Raw genomic sequence first — 24275 nt, 5'->3', positions numbered from 1 at the left:
GAAAAATGTGTTTGTTTTTTTTTTTAATTTGGGATATTTATTATAGCAAAAACTACAAATTATTGTGTTTTTTTTTTCAAAATTTTCTTGTTTATAGCTCAAAAAATTAAAACCGCAGAGTTGATCAAATACCACTAAAAGAAAGCTTTATGTGTGGGGAAAAAAGGTCCAAAAATTTGTTTGGGTACAACATTGTATGACCGCGCAATTGTAAGTTGAAACGACGCAGTGCCAAATCGCAAAAAATGGCCTGGTCAGGAAGGGGGCAAATCCTTCCGGGGCTGAAGTGGTTAAATAAGCTCTATAGTGTCTTAACAATTTATTTACATCAACTGTATGTCTGTGAAGGTGTTAATTTATCCAGGTAATAGCATAGCTAGCAATAGTTAGTCACATTCAAGTGGACTTTTTTTCAATTTTGAAGAGGTAGCACTTATTCAAGTGACTTTCTCACTTCTAATGAATGTCAGGAACATATTGCAGAATTAATGCAGTAGTTATATGAGTAACCCAGTCACCTTAATCCAATTACCAGGGAATGCATCGAGACTAATGCTGATTGTCCAAGAACATGACGGTAGGTGTGATAGTCTGTGAAACTACCTTGTTCTAATAATACATAATTAAATCATCATGATGCTATTAGGTGGTTGTAAACTTCAGACGTGAAATATGAACAAAGCATATCCCGCTATAGTGTTTTGCAATCCAGAGCACAAAGTTTAATTTCTGTCTGCTGATTTGTTTCTCTGCTATCTGCATCAGTCACTTCGGACACGTTTTACAGACACCAAGAGAAAAAAGGTGACAGGAGATGGACCTCCTGCAGATTGATAGCCTCAGCTCTGTTCCTGTGTGCTGTGTGATGAAGGTGTCTCTCTTGCTTCCAATCAGCACTCACTGAGCTCTGCAGAATGTAATTTCAGCGATTTTTCCCCTTTTTTCGGACAATTTAGATAAGCTTTATACATTCTGGACTTTGAATGGATGTAGAGAAAAGTTCAGGTATATACTGTAGGAGGATTAATTTCATCTCTGTGTATCACTTGAGCCCAATCACTTCAACTGATATGTTATGCCTTGTACACACGGTCAGACATTCCGACCACAAAATACGTCTGATTTTTGTTCTAAACTGGTGTTGCATACACACGGTCGGACAAAGTTGTCGGAAAATCCAATTGTTCGGAACATGATGACGTTCGTTCATTATGATGGGACTACATTGAGGCTAGTAGCCAATAGCTTTGGTCTCGTAATTTGATCTGAACATGCGTGGCACTTTTTCCAATCGGAATTCTCTACAAACAATTGGAAAAAGTCTGATCGGATTTTTTGTCGGAAAATATGAGATCCTGCTCTCAAATTTTTTCCGTCTGAATTTCCGACGGAAAAAGTCCGATAGAGCCCACACACGATCGGATTTTCTAACAATATAATCCGATCGGACCTTTTCCGTCAGAATTTCCGACTGTGTGTACAAGGCATAAGGGTTTACAGCCACTTTAAGTCTGGGGTACAAGCTAATTATCCACATTGGAAGGTGTGAATCATTGTCAAATCACTGGGGTAGAGATATTAAAATAACGTTAACCTTCCTCTTTATACCTGTTAATACCAAAGAGCTTACAAAAATCTGGCATATGTATTGCTTGTGGAAAATGACTCCTCTTAAAGCAGAATTCTGGGAAAGGCTTCCTCCTGATTGTCAGTCATCATGTACACTGGTTTGCGCATGCCCAGCAGTGAACTTTTACAGCCCCAGATCCGTGCCATGGCGGTGTGAATCCTGTACGCATGTGCAGAAGTGACGTCATTGCAGTCTGATAATTCAAACGGCCAAAGGCACAGAACCCAGAAGAAAGACTGAGTGAAAAGGGAAGCAATGGGGGCCCACCAGATCGATCACATCGCAGCACCGAAGGGCACCATTTGACAGGTACGTCTGCCATAATGCGTTAGTATGCTGTGCATACTAACATTATGGCATAACCCACCTGGGGGGCCCCTAAAAAGAAAAAAATAGAGCAGAGTTAACTAGCACTTTAATATCAGCCCATATACCTTTTAATATCAAGTCTCAACAGGTATGAGCTCATATGACCATGGCAACACAGCTTTCAAAGTTTCCTGCTGTTATAAGCAATATGGAGCACTTACTGCGATCTGTTACCACTGCTCGAGCTTCTGGGTTGCTTGTTTTGTTTTTCAGATTTTGTGCTGCTGTTATGAGTTCTTCCAAATGAGGGTGCTTTTGTTCTAAATCCTGTAGAGTTACCTATTAAAAATTAAACAAATAAAAAGTAAATAAATATTCACATCCAAAATGTGTGCTGCTTATATGGGGATTATTAAAGTAAATTATAGTTGAATAGGTATTAAACCCAAAACAAAATGTAAGATATTGCAACTTGTCAATTCTTAGATGTGGTGGCTGCATTTTGGGGCTTTTTTCTTTATTCCACCTGGTGATCCAGCCAGTAACACAATTCCTGTTTTAGGGTGTTTGCACTCTGCATAAAGTCGTAAAGAAGACACCTGTGGACAGCAGCATTGTCTATCTGGGGAGAGGGTAATGCTAGAATAGCAGATTTAAATGGACTTGACTCACAAACTGAAGCTTAACTCCAGCTAACACGTTATAGTTTACATAAAATGTTTTTTTTCTTTTGAGAAACAGGTTTTACATAAATTAATAAAAGCTGATCATTATAAGAACTCCTGTCAATGTGGAATGGTTTGTCTCAACTCTCTAAGCCCACATACACATGGTCAGAGATTTCCACAACCAAATCCGTCAGATTTTGTCCGTCAGATTGAGGCCGCGTACACACGCGCGGACTGTTTGCCCAACCTTGTTCGTCAAACAGTTTCGGCAAACAGTCCGCTCAAAATTTGCATGAGCGGACTTGCCCACACACGAGCGGACTGTTTCAACGAACTGTTTGCCAAACAGTCCGCTCAACTTTTGAAATGAACGGACTCGCCCACGTAAGGCGGAGGCAAATCCGCCCATTTCGAGCGCGTGTACAGGTAGGCGGGGCCCGCGAAGGAGACGTCGCGGGCTCCGCCGCCTGGAATGGGCTTAAAGGGGAACCCCAACGCCGAAAAAAATCGGCGTGGGGGTTCCCCCAAAGTCCACACCAGACCCTTGTCCGAGCACGCTACCCGGCCGGCCAGGAAAGGGGGGCGAGCGAGCGCGCCCCCCCTCCTGAGCCGTACCAGGCCGCGTGCCCTCAACATGGGGGGGTGCCTTGGGGAAGGGGGGGCCGCGCGGCCCCCCCACCCCAAAGCACCTTGTCCCCATGTTGATGAGGACAAGGGCCTCTTCCCGACAACCCTGGCCGTTGGTTGTCGGGGTCTGCGGGCGGGGGGCTTATCGGAATCCGGGAGCCCCCTTTAAGAAGGGGGCCCCCGGATACCGGCCCCCCACCCTATGTGAATGAGTATGGGGTACAATGTACCCCTACCCATTCACCTGTGAAATAAAGTACAAAAAAAAACACAACACAGGGGAAAAAATATTTTATTGCACAGCTCCGGGGGTCTTCCGTCTTCGGGGGTCTTCTCGCCGGACTCCTCCGCTATGTGTGTGTAGCTCTTTTACTAGCGGAGGAGTCCGGCTTTCTTCCTCCCCGCCGCCGGCCTCTTCTCCCGACTTCGGGGGTCTTGTCCCCCTCTTCGGTTCTTCTGCCGGGCCACCGCGCCTTCTTGTAGCTCTTTTGCAGGCGGTGGCCCGGTCTTCTGTCGCCGCTGCCTTCCGTTCTTCTGTCGCCGCCTTCGGTTCTTCTGCCGGGCCACCGCGCCTTCTTGTAGCTCTTTTACAGGCGGTGGCCCGGTCTTCTGTCGCCGCTGTCGCCGCTGTCGTCGCCGCCGCCGCCGCCTTCCGTTCTTGTTCTTCTTCTTTTTCTTCTGCTTCTTCTCCTGGAGATGTTGACTCGACGAGCTCTCCGGCCGGAATGCCAGAGCCGCGCTGTGCGGTCACTTATATAGTGACAATGGGGCGGTGTCACATGGTATATGTCACATGGGTTGGTCACATGGTGACCCCGCCCCCTTACGATGTCATAGTCCCCATGTGACATCAACCCATGTGACCAACCCATGTGACATATACCATGTGACACCGCCCCATTGTCACTATATAAGTGACCGCACAGCGCGGCTCTGGCATTCCGGCCGGAGAGCTCGTCGAGTCAACATCTCCAGGAGAAGAAGCAGAAGAACAAGAAGAAGAACAAGAACGGAAGGCGGCGGCGGCGGCGACGACAGCGGCGACAGAAGACCGGGCCACCGCCTGTAAAAGAGCTACAAGAAGGCGCGGTGGCCCGGCAGAAGAACCGAAGGCGGCGACAGAAGAACGGAAGGCAGCGGCGACAGAAGACCGGGCCACCGCCTGCAAAAGAGCTACAAGAAGGCGCGGTGGCCCGGCAGAAGAACCGAAGAGGGGGACAAGACCCCCGAAGTCGGGAGAAGAGGCCGGCGGCGGGGAGGAAGAAAGCCGGACTCCTCCGCTAGTAAAAGAGCTACACACACATAGCGGAGGAGTCCGGCGAGAAGACCCCCGAAGACGGAAGACCCCCGGAGCTGTGCAATAAAATATTTTTTCCCCTGTGTTGTGTTTTTTTTTGTACTTTATTTCACAGGTGAATGGGTAGGGGTACATTGTACCCCATACTCATTCACATAGGGTGGGGGGCCGGTATCCGGGGGCCCCCTTCTTAAAGGGGGCTCCCGGATTCCGATAAGCCCCCCGCCCGCAGACCCCGACAACCAACGGCCAGGGTTGTCGGGAAGAGGCCCTTGTCCTCATCAACATGGGGACAAGGTGCTTTGGGGTGGGGGGGCCGCGCGGCCCCCCCTTCCCCAAGGCACCCCCCATGTTGAGGGCACGCGGCCTGGTACGGCTCAGGAGGGGGGGCGCGCTCGCTCGCCCCCCTTTCCTGGCCGGCCGGGTAGCGTGCTCGGACAAGGGTCTGGTGTGGACTTTGGGGGAACCCCCACGCCGATTTTTTTCGGCGTTGGGGTTCCCCTTTAAGCCCATTCCAGGCGGCGGAGCCCGCGACGTCTCCTTCGCGGGCCCCGCCTACCTGTACACGCGCTCGAAATGGGCGGACTTTCCGAGCGGGAACAGTCCGCTCATTTCGAAAGTACAGCGGACAGGCCCACACAAAGTTTCAGCGGACAGTTTTTCGGAATTTCCGAAAGACTTTGTCCGTCCAACTGTCCGCTGAAACTGTCCGCTGAAAGCCCACACACGAGCGGACTGTCCGCCCAAACACTGTTCAGCGGACAAGGTTGGGCGAACAGTCCGCCCGTGTGTACGCGGCCTTAGTCTGATGGATTGTGTCCGAAACTGTTGCATACACACGGTCGGACTAAGTTGTCGAAAAATCCGATCTTTCAGAACGTGATGACGTAATTTCGTTACGATGGGACTAGATTCAGGCTAGTAGCCAATAGCTTTGATGTAGGAATTTGATCTGAGCATGCGTGGCACTTGGTCCGATCAAAATTCTCTACACATGATCGGATTACGTCCGACCGGCCCAGTTGGTCGGGAAATATTTCCAACATGTTGTAAAATTGGGTCCGACGGAGATTCGGACGGAATCAGTCTGATGCATACCACACACAGTCGGATTACCTGACGACACGGTCTGATAAGACGCATTCCGACGGATTCTCCGACCGTGTGTATGCGGCATAAGTGTTTTTTTGTCTGGACAGCTTTGTCTGTTAATTTTGAAAAATGACAGGCTTACTGCTGAAAATAAATGAAAAAAGTCAAAAAAATAAATAAAAGTAATGCAGTCAACGCATATAATAATAATTAAGCTTAACTTACTACAATTTAGTTTTTGGTTTTAATGCCACTTTAACACTGGTGCCTCCTGTATCATTTTCTGAAGGGAACCACACACACCAAAAAACAGCCTGCATGAATCTTTCTTGATCCACTGTTGCAGAGATCTGAAAAGGCCTTTATAAAATCCTAACCCGGTTTTCTTCTCCTTTCCGATGTGGTCAGGAAACAGAGGAGGAATGAACAAATATTCAATTTTTTTATATGTGTGATTGTAGTTACTATCCAGTTCAGTGGGCACCTGTTTTGAGTGGGTGTCTTAAATAAAAATATTAAGACAAAAAAATATTCTTTGTAGGATGCACTGTATATACCATGTACTGTATGTAGAGAAAACATACAAAGTTGTACTTGGAGAAAAGACTGATATACCACATACACTATATTACCAAAGTATTGGGACACCTGCCTTTACACGCACATAAACTTTAATGGCTTTCCAGTCTTAGCCCGCAGGGTTCAATATTGAATTGGCCCACCCTTTGCAGCTATAACAGCTTCAACTCTTCTGGGAAGGCTGTCCACAAGGTTTAGGAGTGTGTTTATGGGAATGTTTGACCATTCTTCCAGAAGCAAATTTGTGATATCAGCCACTGATGTTGGATGAAAAGGCCAGGCTCGCAGTTTCGGCTCTTATTCATCCCAGAGGTCAGAACTCTGTGCAGCCCAAGAAAGTTCCTCCACCCCAAACTCGCTCATCCATGTCTTTATGGACCTTGCTTTGTGCACTGGTGCGCAGTCATGTTTTAACAGGAAGGGGCCATCCCCAAACTGTTCCCACAAAGTTGGGAGCATGACATTTTTCCAAAATGTCTTGGTATGCTGATGCCTTAAGAGTTCCCTTCACTGGAACTAAGGGGCTAAGCCCAACTCCTGAAAAACAACCCCACACCATAATCCCCCCTCCGCCAAATGATTTGGACCAGTGCACAAAGCAAAGTCTTCTGGAAGAATGGTTAAAGATTCCCATAGACACACGCCTAAACCTTGTAGACAGCCTTCCCAGAAGAGGTAAAGCTGTTATAGCTGCAAAGGGTGGGCCAACTCAATATTGAATCCTACGGACTAAGACTGGGATGCCATTAAAGTTCATGTGCATGTAAAGGCAGACGCCTCAATACTTTTGGTAATCAAGTATATATATATATATATATATATATATATATATATATATATATATATATATATATATATATATATATATATATATATATATATATATATATATATATATCCTTTAGAACGTCAGACTTCAATTCTTTTGAGGGAGTAATGATTTATAAAAATGTAACATCACACCTTGACAGGGAAATTCTATTATACCTGCAAAGGGTGGGCCAACACAATATTGAACTCTATGGACTAAGATTGGGATGCCATTAAAGTTCACGTTTTTGTAAAGGCAGGTGTCCCAATACTTTTGGTAACATAGTGTAGGTATATGGCCTCATGCACATGAAGCATAAAAACATTGCTTATACAGACATTCAAAATTTTGTTTGGTCTGTAAAATCACCTCTATGTTAGCCTATGTGGCCATGCATTTTAGGCATTTTTGAAGAGGAGCATTTACAAGCAGAAAAAAATTCCCACCAAAGGTGTGTCCTGAGAGGAGCCAATGCATGTAAATATATTCCGAGCATTTACGCTCAAACGCCATATGCACATACACATTTGAAGCCTATTCACGTGGTTTGAAACTCTCTAGCATGGACATAGACTGGGGAAAATAAAAACACCTTTTTTTTTAATAAAATGGGGGAAAGGGCTATAACCTCTTTTGCAATAATGATTTCTTCCTGTCCAGTGATACTGTATCCCTTTATTTATTGTCCAATGTCACAGATTATCACAGTGACAGGAATTGAGGCGAATTGAGGTGAAGTGTTCCCAGTAGGGTCAAGGACAGCAATACAAGCTTGAAGGAAGTATTTACTCTTCCCAAGCCTATCCAAAAGAGAGTAAATATATAAATATGTTTTGATTGGAGTGGAGCTGTAAAACTTGGCATCCCCCTATCCCTCCCCCCTTGCTCCTCCTCATCACTTCAACTAAGTAATGAGGAGCAAGTCATGTGGCATGATATGTTCCCAGTCTTCTATCTTCTAGTCCTGCAATGGAGGAGCATCCTTTTTATGGGTGTCAATGATACTGCTTGGGGGGGACTTCTAATTGACTGTTCAGTGGGGGGTGGGGGGTGCTATAAAAAGACTGCAGCTGGCAGCATGTTGGCATCATGACTAGGAGACCAATCAGTGTGGGCACAGACTGCAGCCATTAGTCATTATCTTAGAAGTTTTAGAAATTGAGAAAGGCCTTACACAGCTTTGGCAAGGTAGCTGAAGTTAATTGGGACCCAGTTTACCTCCCATAACTTAAATCAAATGTATCCATGTTATATACTACATACAATATACAGTACATGCTACAATTATGCGTGTTACACTGAATTTTGAACTGAACAAGGACAAACAATTAATTTGCATTACTACAGATGATGGCCACAATTCCATATAATAATGCATGTGATGAACGTTCATCTTTTATTATTGTTACACAAAATATTTCTTTAAAAGACCTTCCTCTGTTGACCCATTCACTGTTATATTTTAGTTATACAAGAGCTAGAACTGTTTTAATGTTCTTTAACACAATGGGAGATCTCTTAAACCTTGTACAAGGAATATTCTGCTTTTTCATTGCAACCTTTTATAAAACAAAAGATGTTCTTGAGTCAAATAAAACGTTTTGCAGAAACAAATGAAATAAAACAATGTATTTGGATAAGCAGACTTTAGTGGAGATACACAGTTTTACACTGTTAACTAAGGCATACAATTAAATTCTCATTTAATTATATTTTTATATTTATTATTTATTCTCATTTTTAGCTCTTAGTTATATTTTGGTACTTATTGTTATCAACCCATGTGTGGATCAGTGTAGCTTTCTGATGACGTCAACGGCATTGCGGGCTTATTCACTAGATCTCTAGTTTTGACTTACCAGGGGATTATATTGTACTGTTTCTTTAGGCAACATCCCCCCTTTTTTTCTGGTCCTCACATAGTTGATGTGAGAATATTTAAAGGATGTGATCCTGTTGCCAATTAGCAGACTATTATTTTGTTTCCCTCTGGTTTTGTTTTCAGGTCTCCATAACATATTTATTTTTTGATACTCTCTCTCTCCTTCCTGTGTTTGGAGTGAACGCAGATGTATGTTCCGGTGTCACGTTTGATACGTGCTGCCTATGATACTTGTCTTGCGCACAACTCCGCTTACTATTGGTTCTCTAACGGTGTGTTGGTATAAAAGCGGCCGTCCGACGTCATCCCGTCACCGCTGATGAAGTCCCGCCTACTTTCTGGGACGCAACGCGTACGGACCACGTGACCTGCGTCGTGACGTCATCCGCCAGCTGACACACTGATCCATGCATGGTACTTTTTATCTGAGCACTCAGCACTGGAGATCAGTGCCTCTAAATGTGAGTGGTATTTGTTTTTATTTATTTGTTTAATAAATTTACATCAACGGAGAGCACTAGATTTGCTTGTTCTTTCTTATATGATATCACATTGATCTGATGATACGGAGGAGAACCTTACCTGGAAATTCTTCCGCTTGGTCTGCTGTAATCTTATGATCTACCCTTGATGGGAACATGCGTTTTTGACCTATCTGATTTATCAGAGGTCCACTTGTTGAGGTGAGAGTTCAACTTGCTCAATGGTGAAGGGATCACATCGTCACTTGATTTATTGATTGAAGATATATTACACAAGTGGACTCTTTCTGAATATCTCTTTCACTATATGGACTTCTTATTCATATTTTTTTCACTTTATGATATTTTCTGTATTATTTTGTATTTGCGCTGTACTGATATATTTTTTGAATTTTGAAATGTGGGATTTGGTAATTTGACCTACAGTATTCTAGCTGCACTTTTATATTTCTTTTCACTGTATTTGTTGTGTTTTTTAGCGCTGGTTGATTTTTCATTTTATTTTTCTTACACCAATTTACTACAATTTCAGCAGCTAATATGGATGTATTTCAGTATTTGGAGAATAGAGAGGTTAAATTAAGTGATATTTTCTCACGTACCCCGATTTCTGAACAAACCCCAGATGTAGTTTTGGCTTTTAGAAAGCTTGGTCATGTTTTCGAGAAAAAGGTTAAAGCTTGGTGGGACATTGTTTCCTTTCAGCAATATATTTCAGCTAGATTAATACCACGTCGTTTAAGATGGGATGTTCCCCCTAACGATGGACTCCTTGATAGAGATTCCATGTTGGAATGGGAAAGTTTTTTTCTCAATAAAGGTTTAGAATTAATGGAATTTCTGTTGAAACGTAAACAAAGAAAAATGACCATTTTAGAAAGTCAGATCAATGAGATAAAAAACTCCATTGAATCATTTAAGGATACCCCTGACTTCATCAGACTCTCTGTTGAATTAAAGGATAAGATGGCAAAGTGGGACTTTGAGATCCAAAATAAGAAAAAGAAAAAGTTCATAAGGGATTCTGATGATTTCAATGGGGGAAATATCTTTAAATGGCAAAAAATGAATCAAACTGAGGGAGACATTCATCACAATACTCCTATTGAGGTTGATGTCATGGCCCCTGTACCCCCACCTGGCTCATTAGGCACCCCTGGTTTGGAACATCTGGTATCTGAGTCCAGCAACACTAGGAGTGGTGCTCCCAGGGGTGGTACATTTAATAAGGGACCCCGTAACAATAACGGAAGAAAAAGAGGTAGAGGTAATGGTAATCATGACAGGAATTTTGATTCCAGGGAAGTCCCTGTTAATGAATCTCAGTACTATTATGATTATCATTCCCCTAACAGACAGGGTGGGTACCAGTCTGATTATGGTTCCCACCAAAGGGCTTTCTATGGTGGCCAACCGAGATATTCCTTGCCTGTGTCCAATAGGTATACACCATTACAATATGGAGGAGCTGGAGAGGGAGGGGATTTTTCGGGTGCACAGAGCGGACCCGGAAGGGGTCCTTACGTGCAACCCCCTGTCCACCAACCCACCAATCCACCATTTGCACCTCCACCTATCCATCAGGAGTGGTGGAGACAGCAACCGTATGGAACCCCCCGGTCGGGCAATCAGGTTCGAAAAAGAAAAGAGAGAGAGGAAGGAGAGGGGGTAGGAGAATTCAAAAAGCAAAAACCCCAATAGGAGCAGGTATATATAACTTAAGTGGATGTCCACTAAGTGATAACGAGTTAAAAGTTTTGGATAGGGGTTTAAAATTTGCCCCGGTTAGGAATTTGAATAAATTCCACACTTATGTTAACATTCAGAAGTTCGTCAGGAATTTAAACATGAAAAAATATTTCTTATCTAATCCGGTCAGACAAGTGAAAGCATTTGAAAGTCAACACTCCAATCTCCGTAACAAATCCACGTTTAACCCTTTAAATGCTGATAATAAGTTTCTGGAGGTGTTTAAGAATGTTGTCATAAATGATTTAGACAATCTCAGAGTACGCAAAGTAAAGGACCCCCAGTATATCAAATTGGGAATGGAATCCCTTAGGAGCAGGGATGATATCATCATACGCCCCGCAGATAAAGGGGGAGGATTGGTTATTTTAAATAGGATCAATTATATGTCCGAAATGAATAAGCTTGTCGGTGATACTGACACATACCTTATTCTGAACAAAGACCCTATGTTGCAGTATAAGGATGAATTACATTGGTTAATAGAAGAAGGAAAAAATAAAAATATTCTTAATAAAAAGGAGGGATCTTATCTTGATCCATTATTTTGCAGAACCCCGATTATATATAGCCTACCAAAAATCCACAAGGATTGTGTCAACCCGCCTGGCAGACCTATTGTCAATGGTATTGACTCTATCTCTTCTAGAGTGGGTCAATACATTGACACCTTTTTACAACCCCTTGTGTTCAAAACCAGAGCATTCCTCAAAGATACTAAACACATCATACAAATTCTTGAATCATTAGAGATCACAGCCTCTTGTTTCTTTGTGACTGCCGACGTTGGTTCACTGTACACTATTATAGGACACAACGATGCACGAGCTTCAGTCCAGTGGGCTATGTCCACTTATTCTAATTTATCCGAGTGCCACAGAAAATATATTCTCAAATGTTTAGATTTTTGTTTATCGAGGAACTATTTTTGGTTTAACCATCAGTTCTTTTTACAAGTAAGGGGGGTTGCCATGGGGGCTAAGTTTGCTCCCAGTGTGGCCAATCTTTTTATGGCCCACTGGGAGGAGGACGTTGTGTTTCGGAACCGCCCCAAGGAGTTAATTTGCTACAATAGATTTATAGATGATCTTATCCTTATATGGGATGGTGACCGGCTTGGTCTGGATGATTTTATCGGCACCATGAATGGCAATGAAAAAAACATCAAGTTATCATGGAACATCAGCCAAGAACGGATGGTGTTTCTTGATCTTGAGATCTCCAAAGCGAATGATGGGCTAGTACTAAAAAATCATTTTAAGCCAACCGATCGGAATTCGTACATTCCTCTGGGGAGCTGCCACCATAAGTCTTGGTTATGCAATATCCCCAGGGGACAGTATGTAAGATTAAGGCGGAACTGCTCCAGCATGGATGATTTCGTGCATCAAGCCCATACCCTATCCTCTAAATTCCAAGAAAAGGGATATGATCGTTCTGTTCTTGAACATGAAATCTCTTTGGTCCAACAGATGGATAGGTCCCTTTTGGTTAGAGATAAGATAAAAGAATCAGGAGTGGAAGGGGTTAACTTTAGAATGGTTCTTGACTATAACGTACAGTATAAGAAATTTGAAAAGGTTGTTGCCAAAAATTGGTTTATATTGAAACAGGATCGAGTGTTGGGCCCTTTGTTGCCTGCACGGCCCTCTTTCATATATAAGAAGGCGCCATCAATACGTGACCAAATAGCACCAAGTGTTATCGATCCCCCTGTACAAACTGAAAGCAGACTTTTCTCTTTCTTATCCGGCTTCTACGCGTGCGGTAGATGTACGGCATGCAGACACTCTAGATGCAATGTAAAAAGGAGAAAATCTTTTATAGCTACAAGTAACAATAAGGAATATAAGATCGATAAACTTATTACCTGCTCCACTATAGGGGTGGTATATATGTTACAATGTGAATGTGGTCTCCAATATATTGGCAGAACCTCTAGACCCCTACATGTGAGGTTGGGTGAACACGTAAATAATATTAAAAAGGGTTTAAAAACCCATAATGTGTCTCGCCATTTCAAATTGGTGCACTCTCAGAATCCCAGAGGTTTGAGTTTCTGGGGGATTGAGAAGGTGACCAAACATTGGCGTGGAGGTAACTTCATACGCCAACTAAGCAAACGTGAATCCTATTGGATCCATGAGACAAGGGTTCTTGCCCCTAGAGGTCTAAACGTGGATTTTGATTTAAATTGTTTCATTTCGGACAGATAATTGAATTGTTCTCATTGTATTAGAATTTTTTCCCTTTATATTTGTATTTGTATTTTATTTTCATTTTATTCTCATTTAATTATATTTTTATATTTATTATTTATTCTCATTTTTAGCTCTTAGTTATATTTTGGTACTTATTGTTATCAACCCATGTGTGGATCAGTGTAGCTTTCTGATGACGTCAACGGCATTGCGGGCTTATTCACTAGATCTCTAGTTTTGACTTACCAGGGGATTATATTGTACTGTTTCTTTAGGCAACATCCCCCCTTTTTTTCTGGTCCTCACATAGTTGATGTGAGAATATTTAAAGGATGTGATCCTGTTGCCAATTAGCAGACTATTATTTTGTTTCCCTCTGGTTTTGTTTTCAGGTCTCCATAACATATTTATTTTTTGATACTCTCTCTCTCCTTCCTGTGTTTGGAGTGAACGCAGATGTATGTTCCGGTGTCACGTTTGATACGTGCTGCCTATGATACTTGTCTTGCGCACAACTCCGCTTACTATTGGTTCTCTAACGGTGTGTTGGTATAAAAGCGGCCGTCCGACGTCATCCCGTCACCGCTGATGAAGTCCCGCCTACTTTCTGGGACGCAACGCGTACGGACCACGTGACCTGCGTCGTGACGTCATCCGCCAGCTGACACACTGATCCATGCATGGTACTTTTTATCTGAGCACTCAGCACTGGAGATCAGTGCCTCTAAATGTGAGTGGTATTTGTTTTTATTTATTTGTTTAATAAATTTACATCAACGGAGAGCACTAGATTTGCTTGTTCTTTCTTATATGATATCACATTGATCTGATGATACGGAGGAGAACCTTACCTGGAAATTCTTCCGCTTGGTCTGCTGTAATCTTATGATCTACCCTTGATGGGAACATGCGTTTTTGACCTATCTGATTTATCAGAGGTCCACTTGTTGAGGTGAGAGTTCAACTTGCTCAATGGTGAAGGGATCACATCGTCACTTGATTTATTGATTGAAGATATATTACACAAGTGGACTCTTTCTGAATATCTCTTTCACTATATGGACTTCTTATTCATATTTTTTTCACTTTATGATATTTTCTGTATTATTTTGTATTTGCGCTGTACTGATATATTTTTTGAATTTTGAAATGTGGGATTTGGTAATTTGACCTACAGTATTCTAGCTGCACTTTTATATTTCTTTTCACTGTTTTTGTTGTGTTTTTTAGCGCTGGTTGATTTTTCATTTTATTTTTCTTACACCAATTTACTACAATTTCAGCAGCTAATATGGATGTATTTCAGTATTTGGAGAATAGAGAGGTTAAATTAAGTGATATTTTCTCACGTACCCCGATTTCTGAACAAACCCCAGATGTAGTTTTGGCTTTTAGAAAGCTTGGTCATGTTTTCGAGAAAAAGGTTAAAGCTTGGTGGGACATTGTTTCCTTTCAGCAATATATTTCAGCTAGATTAATACCACGTCGTTTAAGATGGGATGTTCCCCCTAACGATGGACTCCTTGATAGAGATTCCATGTTGGAATGGGAAAGTTTTTTTCTCAATAAAGGTTTAGAATTAATGGAATTTCTGTTGAAACGTAAACAAAGAAAAATGACCATTTTAGAAAGTCAGATCAATGAGATAAAAAACTCCATTGAATCATTTAAGGATACCCCTGACTTCATCAGACTCTCTGTTGAATTAAAGGATAAGATGGCAAAGTGGGACTTTGAGATCCAAAATAAGAAAAAGAAAAAGTTCATAAGGGATTCTGATGATTTCAATGGGGGAAATATCTTTAAATGGCAAAAAATGAATCAAACTGAGGGAGACATTCATCACAATACTCCTATTGAGGTTGATGTCATGGCCCCTGTACCCCCACCTGGCTCATTAGGCACCCCTGGTTTGGAACATCTGGTATCTGAGTCCAGCAACACTAGGAGTGGTGCTCCCAGGGGTGGTACATTTAATAAGGGACCCCGTAACAATAACGGAAGAAAAAGAGGTAGAGGTAATGGTAATCATGACAGGAATTTTGATTCCAGGGAAGTCCCTGTTAATGAATCTCAGTACTATTATGATTATCATTCCCCTAACAGACAGGGTGGGTACCAGTCTGATTATGGTTCCCACCAAAGGGCTTTCTATGGTGGCCAACCGAGATATTCCTTGCCTGTGTCCAATAGGTATACACCATTACAATATGGAGGAGCTGGAGAGGGAGGGGATTTTTCGGGTGCACAGAGCGGACCCGGAAGGGGTCCTTACGTGCAACCCCCTGTCCACCAACCCACCAATCCACCATTTGCACCTCCACCTATCCATCAGGAGTGGTGGAGACAGCAACCGTATGGAACCCCCCGGTCGGGCAATCAGGTTCGAAAAAGAAAAGAGAGAGAGGAAGGAGAGGGGGTAGGAGAATTCAAAAAGCAAAAACCCCAATAGGAGCAGGTATATATAACTTAAGTGGATGTCCACTAAGTGATAACGAGTTAAAAGTTTTGGATAGGGGTTTAAAATTTGCCCCGGTTAGGAATTTGAATAAATTCCACACTTATGTTAACATTCAGAAGTTCGTCAGGAATTTAAACATGAAAAAATATTTCTTATCTAATCCGGTCAGACAAGTGAAAGCATTTGAAAGTCAACACTCCAATCTCCGTAACAAATCCACGTTTAACCCTTTAAATGCTGATAATAAGTTTCTGGAGGTGTTTAAGAATGTTGTCATAAATGATTTAGACAATCTCAGAGTACGCAAAGTAAAGGACCCCCAGTATATCAAATTGGGAATGGAATCCCTTAGGAGCAGGGATGATATCATCATACGCCCCGCAGATAAAGGGGGAGGATTGGTTATTTTAAATAGGATCAATTATATGTCCGAAATGAATAAGCTTGTCGGTGATACTGACACATACCTTATTCTGAACAAAGACCCTATGTTGCAGTATAAGGATGAATTACATTGGTTAATAGAAGAAGGAAAAAATAAAAATATTCTTAATAAAAAGGAGGGATCTTATCTTGATCCATTATTTTGCAGAACCCCGATTATATATAGCCTACCAAAAATCCACAAGGATTGTGTCAACCCGCCTGGCAGACCTATTGTCAATGGTATTGACTCTATCTCTTCTAGAGTGGGTCAATACATTGACACCTTTTTACAACCCCTTGTGTTCAAAACCAGAGCATTCCTCAAAGATACTAAACACATCATACAAATTCTTGAATCATTAGAGATCACAGCCTCTTGTTTCTTTGTGACTGCCGACGTTGGTTCACTGTACACTATTATAGGACACAACGATGCACGAGCTTCAGTCCAGTGGGCTATGTCCACTTATTCTAATTTATCCGAGTGCCACAGAAAATATATTCTCAAATGTTTAGATTTTTGTTTATCGAGGAACTATTTTTGGTTTAACCATCAGTTCTTTTTACAAGTAAGGGGGGTTGCCATGGGGGCTAAGTTTGCTCCCAGTGTGGCCAATCTTTTTATGGCCCACTGGGAGGAGGACGTTGTGTTTCGGAACCGCCCCAAGGAGTTAATTTGCTACAATAGATTTATAGATGATCTTATCCTTATATGGGATGGTGACCGGCTTGGTCTGGATGATTTTATCGGCACCATGAATGGCAATGAAAAAAACATCAAGTTATCATGGAACATCAGCCAAGAACGGATGGTGTTTCTTGATCTTGAGATCTCCAAAGCGAATGATGGGCTAGTACTAAAAAATCATTTTAAGCCAACCGATCGGAATTCGTACATTCCTCTGGGGAGCTGCCACCATAAGTCTTGGTTATGCAATATCCCCAGGGGACAGTATGTAAGATTAAGGCGGAACTGCTCCAGCATGGATGATTTCGTGCATCAAGCCCATACCCTATCCTCTAAATTCCAAGAAAAGGGATATGATCGTTCTGTTCTTGAACATGAAATCTCTTTGGTCCAACAGATGGATAGGTCCCTTTTGGTTAGAGATAAGATAAAAGAATCAGGAGTGGAAGGGGTTAACTTTAGAATGGTTCTTGACTATAACGTACAGTATAAGAAATTTGAAAAGGTTGTTGCCAAAAATTGGTTTATATTGAAACAGGATCGAGTGTTGGGCCCTTTGTTGCCTGCACGGCCCTCTTTCATATATAAGAAGGCGCCATCAATACGTGACCAAATAGCACCAAGTGTTATCGATCCCCCTGTACAAACTGAAAGCAGACTTTTCTCTTTCTTATCCGGCTTCTACGCGTGCGGTAGATGTACGGCATGCAGACACTCTAGATGCAATGTAAAAAGGAGAAAATCTTTTATAGCTACAAGTAACAATAAGGAATATAAGATCGATAAACTTATTACCTGCTCCACTATAGGGGTGGTATATATGTTACAATGTGAATGTGGTCTCCAATATATTGGCAGAACCTCTAGACCCCTACATGTGAGGTTGGGTGAACACGTAAATAATATTAAAAAGGGTTTAAAAACCCATAATGTGTCTCGCCATTTCAAATTGGTGCACTCTCAGAATCCCAGAGGTTTGAGTTTCTGGGGGATTGAGAAGGTGACCAAACATTGGCGTGGAGGTAACTTCATACGCCAACTAAGCAAACGTGAATCCTATTGGATCCATGAGACAAGGGTTCTTGCCCCTAGAGGTCTAAACGTGGATTTTGATTTAAATTGTTTCATTTCGGACAGATAATTGAATTGTTCTCATTGTATTAGAATTTTTTCCCTTTATATTTGTATTTGTATTTTATTTTCATTTTATTCTCATTTAATTATATTTTTATATTTATTATTTATTCTCATTTTTAGCTCTTAGTTATATTTTGGTACTTATTGTTATCAACCCATGTGTGGATCAGTGTAGCTTTCTGATGACGTCAACGGCATTGCGGGCTTATTCACTAGATCTCTAGTTTTGACTTACCAGGGGATTATATTGTACTGTTTCTTTAGGCAACATCCCCCCTTTTTTTCTGGTCCTCACATAGTTGATGTGAGAATATTTAAAGGATGTGATCCTGTTGCCAATTAGCAGACTATTATTTTGTTTCCCTCTGGTTTTGTTTTCAGGTCTCCATAACATATTTATTTTTTGATACTCTCTCTCTCCTTCCTGTGTTTGGAGTGAACGCAGATGTATGTTCCGGTGTCACGTTTGATACGTGCTGCCTATGATACTTGTCTTGCGCACAACTCCGCTTACTATTGGTTCTCTAACGGTGTGTTGGTATAAAAGCGGCCGTCCGACGTCATCCCGTCACCGCTGATGAAGTCCCGCCTACTTTCTGGGACGCAACGCGTACGGACCACGTGACCTGCGTCGTGACGTCATCCGCCAGCTGACACACTGATCCATGCATGGTACTTTTTATCTGAGCACTCAGCACTGGAGATCAGTGCCTCTAAATGTGAGTGGTATTTGTTTTTATTTATTTGTTTAATAAATTTACATCAACGGAGAGCACTAGATTTGCTTGTTCTTTCTTATATGATATCACATTGATCTGATGATACGGAGGAGAACCTTACCTGGAAATTCTTCCGCTTGGTCTGCTGTAATCTTATGATCTACCCTTGATGGGAACATGCGTTTTTGACCTATCTGATTTATCAGAGGTCCACTTGTTGAGGTGAGAGTTCAACTTGCTCAATGGTGAAGGGATCACATCGTCACTTGATTTATTGATTGAAGATATATTACACAAGTGGACTCTTTCTGAATATCTCTTTCACTATATGGACTTCTTATTCATATTTTTTTCACTTTATGATATTTTCTGTATTATTTTGTATTTGCGCTGTACTGATATATTTTTTGAATACAAATAAAAAATGTATTATTAGTAGTGGTCATCTCTCCAGGATTAATTGGAATTTAGAGGTGACTCTCAAAGAAGTCTATAGGAGCAAATATTGTAAAGTTCTGACCAGTTTTACAGTTAATAGTCAAACTACTGTAAAGAAAAAAATAAATACCGTATATACTCGAGTATAGGCCGACCCGAATATAAGCCGAGGCCCCCAATTTACCCCCCAAAAAACTGGCAAACTTATTGACTCGTGTATAAGCCGAGGGTGAGACATGCCTGTCCATCCCTGTGTGTGTGTCCGTCCATCCCTGTGTGTCCGTCCATCCCTGTGTGTCCGTCCATCCCTGTGTGTCCGTCCATCCCTGTGTGTCCGTCCATCCATCCCTGTGTGTGTGTGTGTCCATCCATCCATCCATCCCTGTGTGTGTGTGTCTCCATCCATCCATCCATCCATCCCTGTGTGTGTGTGTGTCCATCCATCCATCCATCCCTGTGTGTGTGTGTCTCCATCCATCCATCCATCCATCCCTGTGTGTGTGTGTCTCCATCCATCCATCCATCCATCCCTGTGTGTGTGTGTGTCTCCATCCATCCATCCATCCATCCCTGTGTGTGTCTCCATCCATCCATCCATCCCTGTGTGTGTCTCCATCCGTGTGTGTGTGTGTGTGTGTGTGTGTGTGTGTGTGTGTGTGTGTGTGTGTGTGTGTGTGTGTCCAGCCTACCTTTGTCCCGAGCCTCCGTCCCGTGCCTTGCCTCCTTGCCTCCGTCCCGTGCCGTGACTTGCCTCCTTGCATCCGTCCCGTGTCGTGCCGTGCCTTGCCGCCGCCGTCCCGTCCCGTCCCGTGCCGTGCCTTCCCTTGCCTCCGTCCCGTGCCCTCTTCGTCGGCGGCCATTGTAAAGTTCAAAAGCTGCGCCGCCGCCTTCACCTGTGATAGGCGGAACACTGAATTTCCCAGCAGCCTGTGTTCCGCCTATCACAGACGTCGTATCATCCTCGTCCGTAGTACGAGGATGATACGATGTCCGTGATAGGCGGAACACAGGCTGCTGGGAAATTCAGTGTTCCGCCTATCACAGGCGAAGGCGGAGCCGGAGGCGCGGCTTTTGAATAGAATGGCCGCTGTCTGTCTGCTCGACACGCTGATCGAGCGGGCAGACAGCGATGACTCGAGTATAAGCCGAGGGGGGCACTTTCAGCCTCAAAAAAGAGGCTGAAAATCTCGGCTTATACTCGAGTATATACGGTAAGTAAATGTCACCCACTAAAGCAATGCACCTATGCAGGCGACAGCAGCTAAAATTGACCGCTGAACTCAAATTAAATGCATAATAAAAATAAAGATGAAAAAACTCAATAATAAGAGCAACAGGAAACAAAGGGTTTAGCTGCCCAAGGAGCTAGCAATCATAATGAATGTACACAGTCCTAACTGACCTTAATCGTGCCTTTGCAGCTTGTCAGCTTTTCCTAACCTTTATCTACAGCAGCTTAATACACTGGCACTGTAGCTGCTCTTTACCCCATTTTGTAATGATAGGGCTGGCTTGTACAAGCCCTTCTAAGCCTACTAGCCATAGTTTGTACAGCTCTTCTAAGCCTACTAGCCATAGTTTGTACAGCTCTTCTAAGCCTACTAGCCATAGTTACTATGGTTTAACAATTTCTCATTTGGTTATCACAATAGGTAAGCATTAGTTGGAGCAACATAAACAACTGTATACTGTCCATGATCCTTTTTTTATTTGTATTAACATACAATTTTTAAGAACAAGTTTTTGGGGTATGTGCCTTCTTCATGGTCCAAGTGGGGTGGGTGGATGACAGAAGAGGTCAAAAAGCTGTTGGATAATGAGTAAGAAAACTCATATCTAGATTTAGGATATTATCTTTTGTGTCAAATGGAATTATAATTTTTAGTTCCAATAGTTTTGATATTCCCTTTAAGAACTTGTAGACTTAAGACATTGAGGCCTTCAATAGTGTGGTCCGGTAGTGAGAAACGGTGTCCCACAGGTGTACATAAACTTCTTCTTTATGTTCCTTGATGGTATCTCTGTGCAAAATTCATCCTTGTTCTCAACATCTGTCCTGTTTCACCAATGTAAGCTCCTTTGCTACATATTTTGCATTGGATGAGGTACACAATATTACTGGAGGTGCAGTTTTATGATCCTGTGATACTGAAGTTCCATTTTGTGTGTGTGACACTTTTAGATAGATTGATTTGGATGCATAGTTTGCAACATTTTTTATTGCAGGGTTTGCTTCTATTATTTTTGACTTCATAATCAGAATTAAGTTTTCTGCTGATTTGCTTGTGTCTGAAGGTTGGGTGGTTGTCTGAAAGCCAGTATTGGAGGTTGTTGGAATATTTCTATCAGAGTTTCATCCTCCTTTAAAATTTTGATAGAACCGGGGAATCTGATCCCTATGGGGCACGTCCCCCTGGTACCTATCTCTGTGGCCACTGTGGATTTTGCTGTTACATGTGAGTTGGTGGTGACCCTATATGTATTGGCTCCAATACTATCAGATCTAAACATTTTACGGTATTGAGTATCTTCTTAAGGGTGGATGTAATGCCCTTTATGTGGGGAAAAAACAAACATTAATCTGGCAACGTATCAAAGAACACGTGGCTGACATTAATAATGGTATCCCTGAGAGTCCCACAGTGAGACACTTTTTCTGAGGCATTTTTCAGGCACTTTTGGGCTAAAAATAGCACCTGAAAAACGGCTCCCTGCAGTCTCAATATGAAAGCCTGAGTGCTTTCACACTGAGGTGATGCACTGGCAGGACATTAAAAAATCTCCTGCAAGCAGCATCTTTGGAGCGGTGAAGGAGCAGTGTATATACTGCTCCTCTAGCGCTCCTGACCATTGAAATGAATGGGCAGCAATGCTAAACTGCTGGCAAAGCGTCGCTGCAGCGCCACTTTGCGGGTTGTTTTAACCCCTTTTCAGTCGCTTGTGGAGGTTAAAAGTGCCCCGCTATTGTCTGAAAGCCTCCAAAAAATGCCACTGATGCCCCAGTGTGAATGCAGCCTAACAGTGTAAATGTTCTGTCCCCTCAAAATAACACACATTAATGTCTAAACCACTGGCAACAAAAGTGAGTACACCCCTAAGTGCAAATGTCAAAATTGGGCCCAATTAGCTATTTTCCTTCCCGGTCACGCGACTCATTAGTGTTACAAGGTCTCAGGTGTGAATGGGGAGCAGGTATGTTAAATTTGGTATTATCATTCTCACTCCGTCATACTGGTCACTGGAAGTTTAGCATGGTATCTCTTGGCAAAGAACTCTCTAAAGATCTGAAAAAAAGAATTGCTGCTCTACATCAAGATGACCTCAGCTATAAGAAGATTGCCAAGACCCTAAAACTGAGCTGCAGCATCGTGGCCAAGACCATACAGGGGTTTAACAGGACAGATTTCACTCAGAACAGGCCTTACCATGGTCGACCAAAGAAGTTGAGTGCATGTGCTCAGCATCATATCCAGAGGTTGTCTTTGGGAAATAGACTGTCAGTGCTCAGACCATATGCCGCACACTGCATCAAATTGGTCTTCATGGCTGTCATCCCAGAAGAAAGCCTCTTCTAAAGATGATGCACAAGAAAACCCGCAAACAGTTTGCTGAAGATAAGCAGACTAAGCACATGGATTACTGGAACCATGTCCTGTGGTCTGATGAGACCAACATAAACTTATTTGGTTTAGATGGTATTGATCATGTGTGGAGGCAATCAGGTGAGGAGTACAAAAACAAGTGTGTCTTGCCTACAATCAAGCATTGTGGTGGGGTGCATGAGTGCTGCCGGGACTGGGGAGCTACAGTTCATTAAGGGAACCATGAATGCCAACATGTACTGTGACATACTGAAGCAGAGCATTATCCCCTCTCTTTGGAGACTGGGCCACAGCTCAGTATTCCAACATGATAATGACCACAAACACACCTCCAAGACGATCACCGCCTTGCTAAAGAAGCCAAAAGTAGTGGTGATGGACTAGCCAATCATGTCTCCAGACCTAAACCTTATTGAGCATCTGTGGGGCATCTTCAAATGGAAGGTATAGGAGCTCAAGGTCTTTAACATGAACCAGCTCCGTGATGTCATCATGGAGGAGTGACAGAGCACTCCATTGGCAACCTTTGAAGTTCTGGTGAACTCCATGCCCAAGAGGGTTAAGGCAGCACTGGCAAATCATGCTGGCCCCCCAAATATTGACACTTTGGGTCCAATTTGGAAATTTTCACTTAGGGGTGTACTCACTTTTGTTGCCAGCAGTTTAGACATTAATAGCTGTGTGTTAAGTTATTTTGAGTGGGCAGCAAATTTACACTGTTATACAAGCTGTACACTCACTACTTTACATTGTAGCAAACTGTAATTTTTTCAGTGTTGTCACATGAAAATATATAATAAAATATTTACAAAAATGTGAGGGGTGTACTCACTTTTGTGAGATACTGTATATTGCATTTGCCATCTGACTAGAGACTGTGCTCTCCTCTTTGAAGAAACCTGGATTTTTCTATTCCTAAGTGTTTTATTCTATCTTCATCCTTTTTTTCATCCCCTTTATTTTATTTTTTGTGGTTTCACGATATGTTGTTGTTAGGTCTCAATTGGCCTTGGTTTAAATATTAGTCCCTGCTCTGCTGGACATGGCACTGTTTTGTTCTGTTTTGGATGATGGCTGCTGTTAATATATGAGTGCTCTGGGGTGCTATGACTCGGCTGGGTTTATTTGTTAGTGCATGCAGATGGAGTGTCTGCCACTAGGGGAGCATGGTGCATTATGTGTGCACACACCTCAATATGACGGTGGATGTTGATCCTCTTGGTGTCATTTCCGCTTTTGAAGTACTGTGGTCACTTCCATTACAGGCAAAGGTGTAAGTGACTATGGAATCTGTGTTCTACCTGACCACGAGGACGTGATCGAGAAAAAATGGAGGGGAAGCAGGTATATGTTTGACTCTCTTCTTTGTATTGGGCTTATGGTCCCATATTGATATGCTATGGATAAGTGGCCAATTGAGAGAGGGCTCAACTAGCTCCCCAGTGACGTCTCTTTTGTCCTCTTAAGGGCTGGTCTG

At 42.5% G+C, this 24275-nt stretch overlaps 1 protein-coding gene across 5 annotated transcripts in view; it reads right to left on the bottom strand.

The window, feature by feature from the left end:
- The window catches only part of DMD (dystrophin), a 3436004-nt gene that overhangs the window by 1053153 nt on the left and 2358576 nt on the right, over positions 1–24275 (bottom strand). For all 5 annotated transcript variants that reach the window (XM_077482558.1, XM_077482560.1, XM_077482557.1 and 2 more), the window contains one exon: positions 2161–2278. In XM_077482558.1, coding sequence (XP_077338684.1) covers positions 2161–2278 — 118 coding nt within the window. The remainder of the gene's footprint in view (positions 1–2160; positions 2279–24275) is intronic.

The sequence above is a fragment of the Lithobates pipiens genome, unplaced genomic scaffold, assembly GCF_037356315.1.
Source record: "Lithobates pipiens isolate NorthernLeopardFrog02 unplaced genomic scaffold, aLitPip1_a1.2 Scaffold_16, whole genome shotgun sequence".
Taxonomy (NCBI): domain Eukaryota; kingdom Metazoa; phylum Chordata; class Amphibia; order Anura; family Ranidae; genus Lithobates; species Lithobates pipiens.
This window is presented reverse-complemented; position numbering and strand designations above follow the sequence as displayed.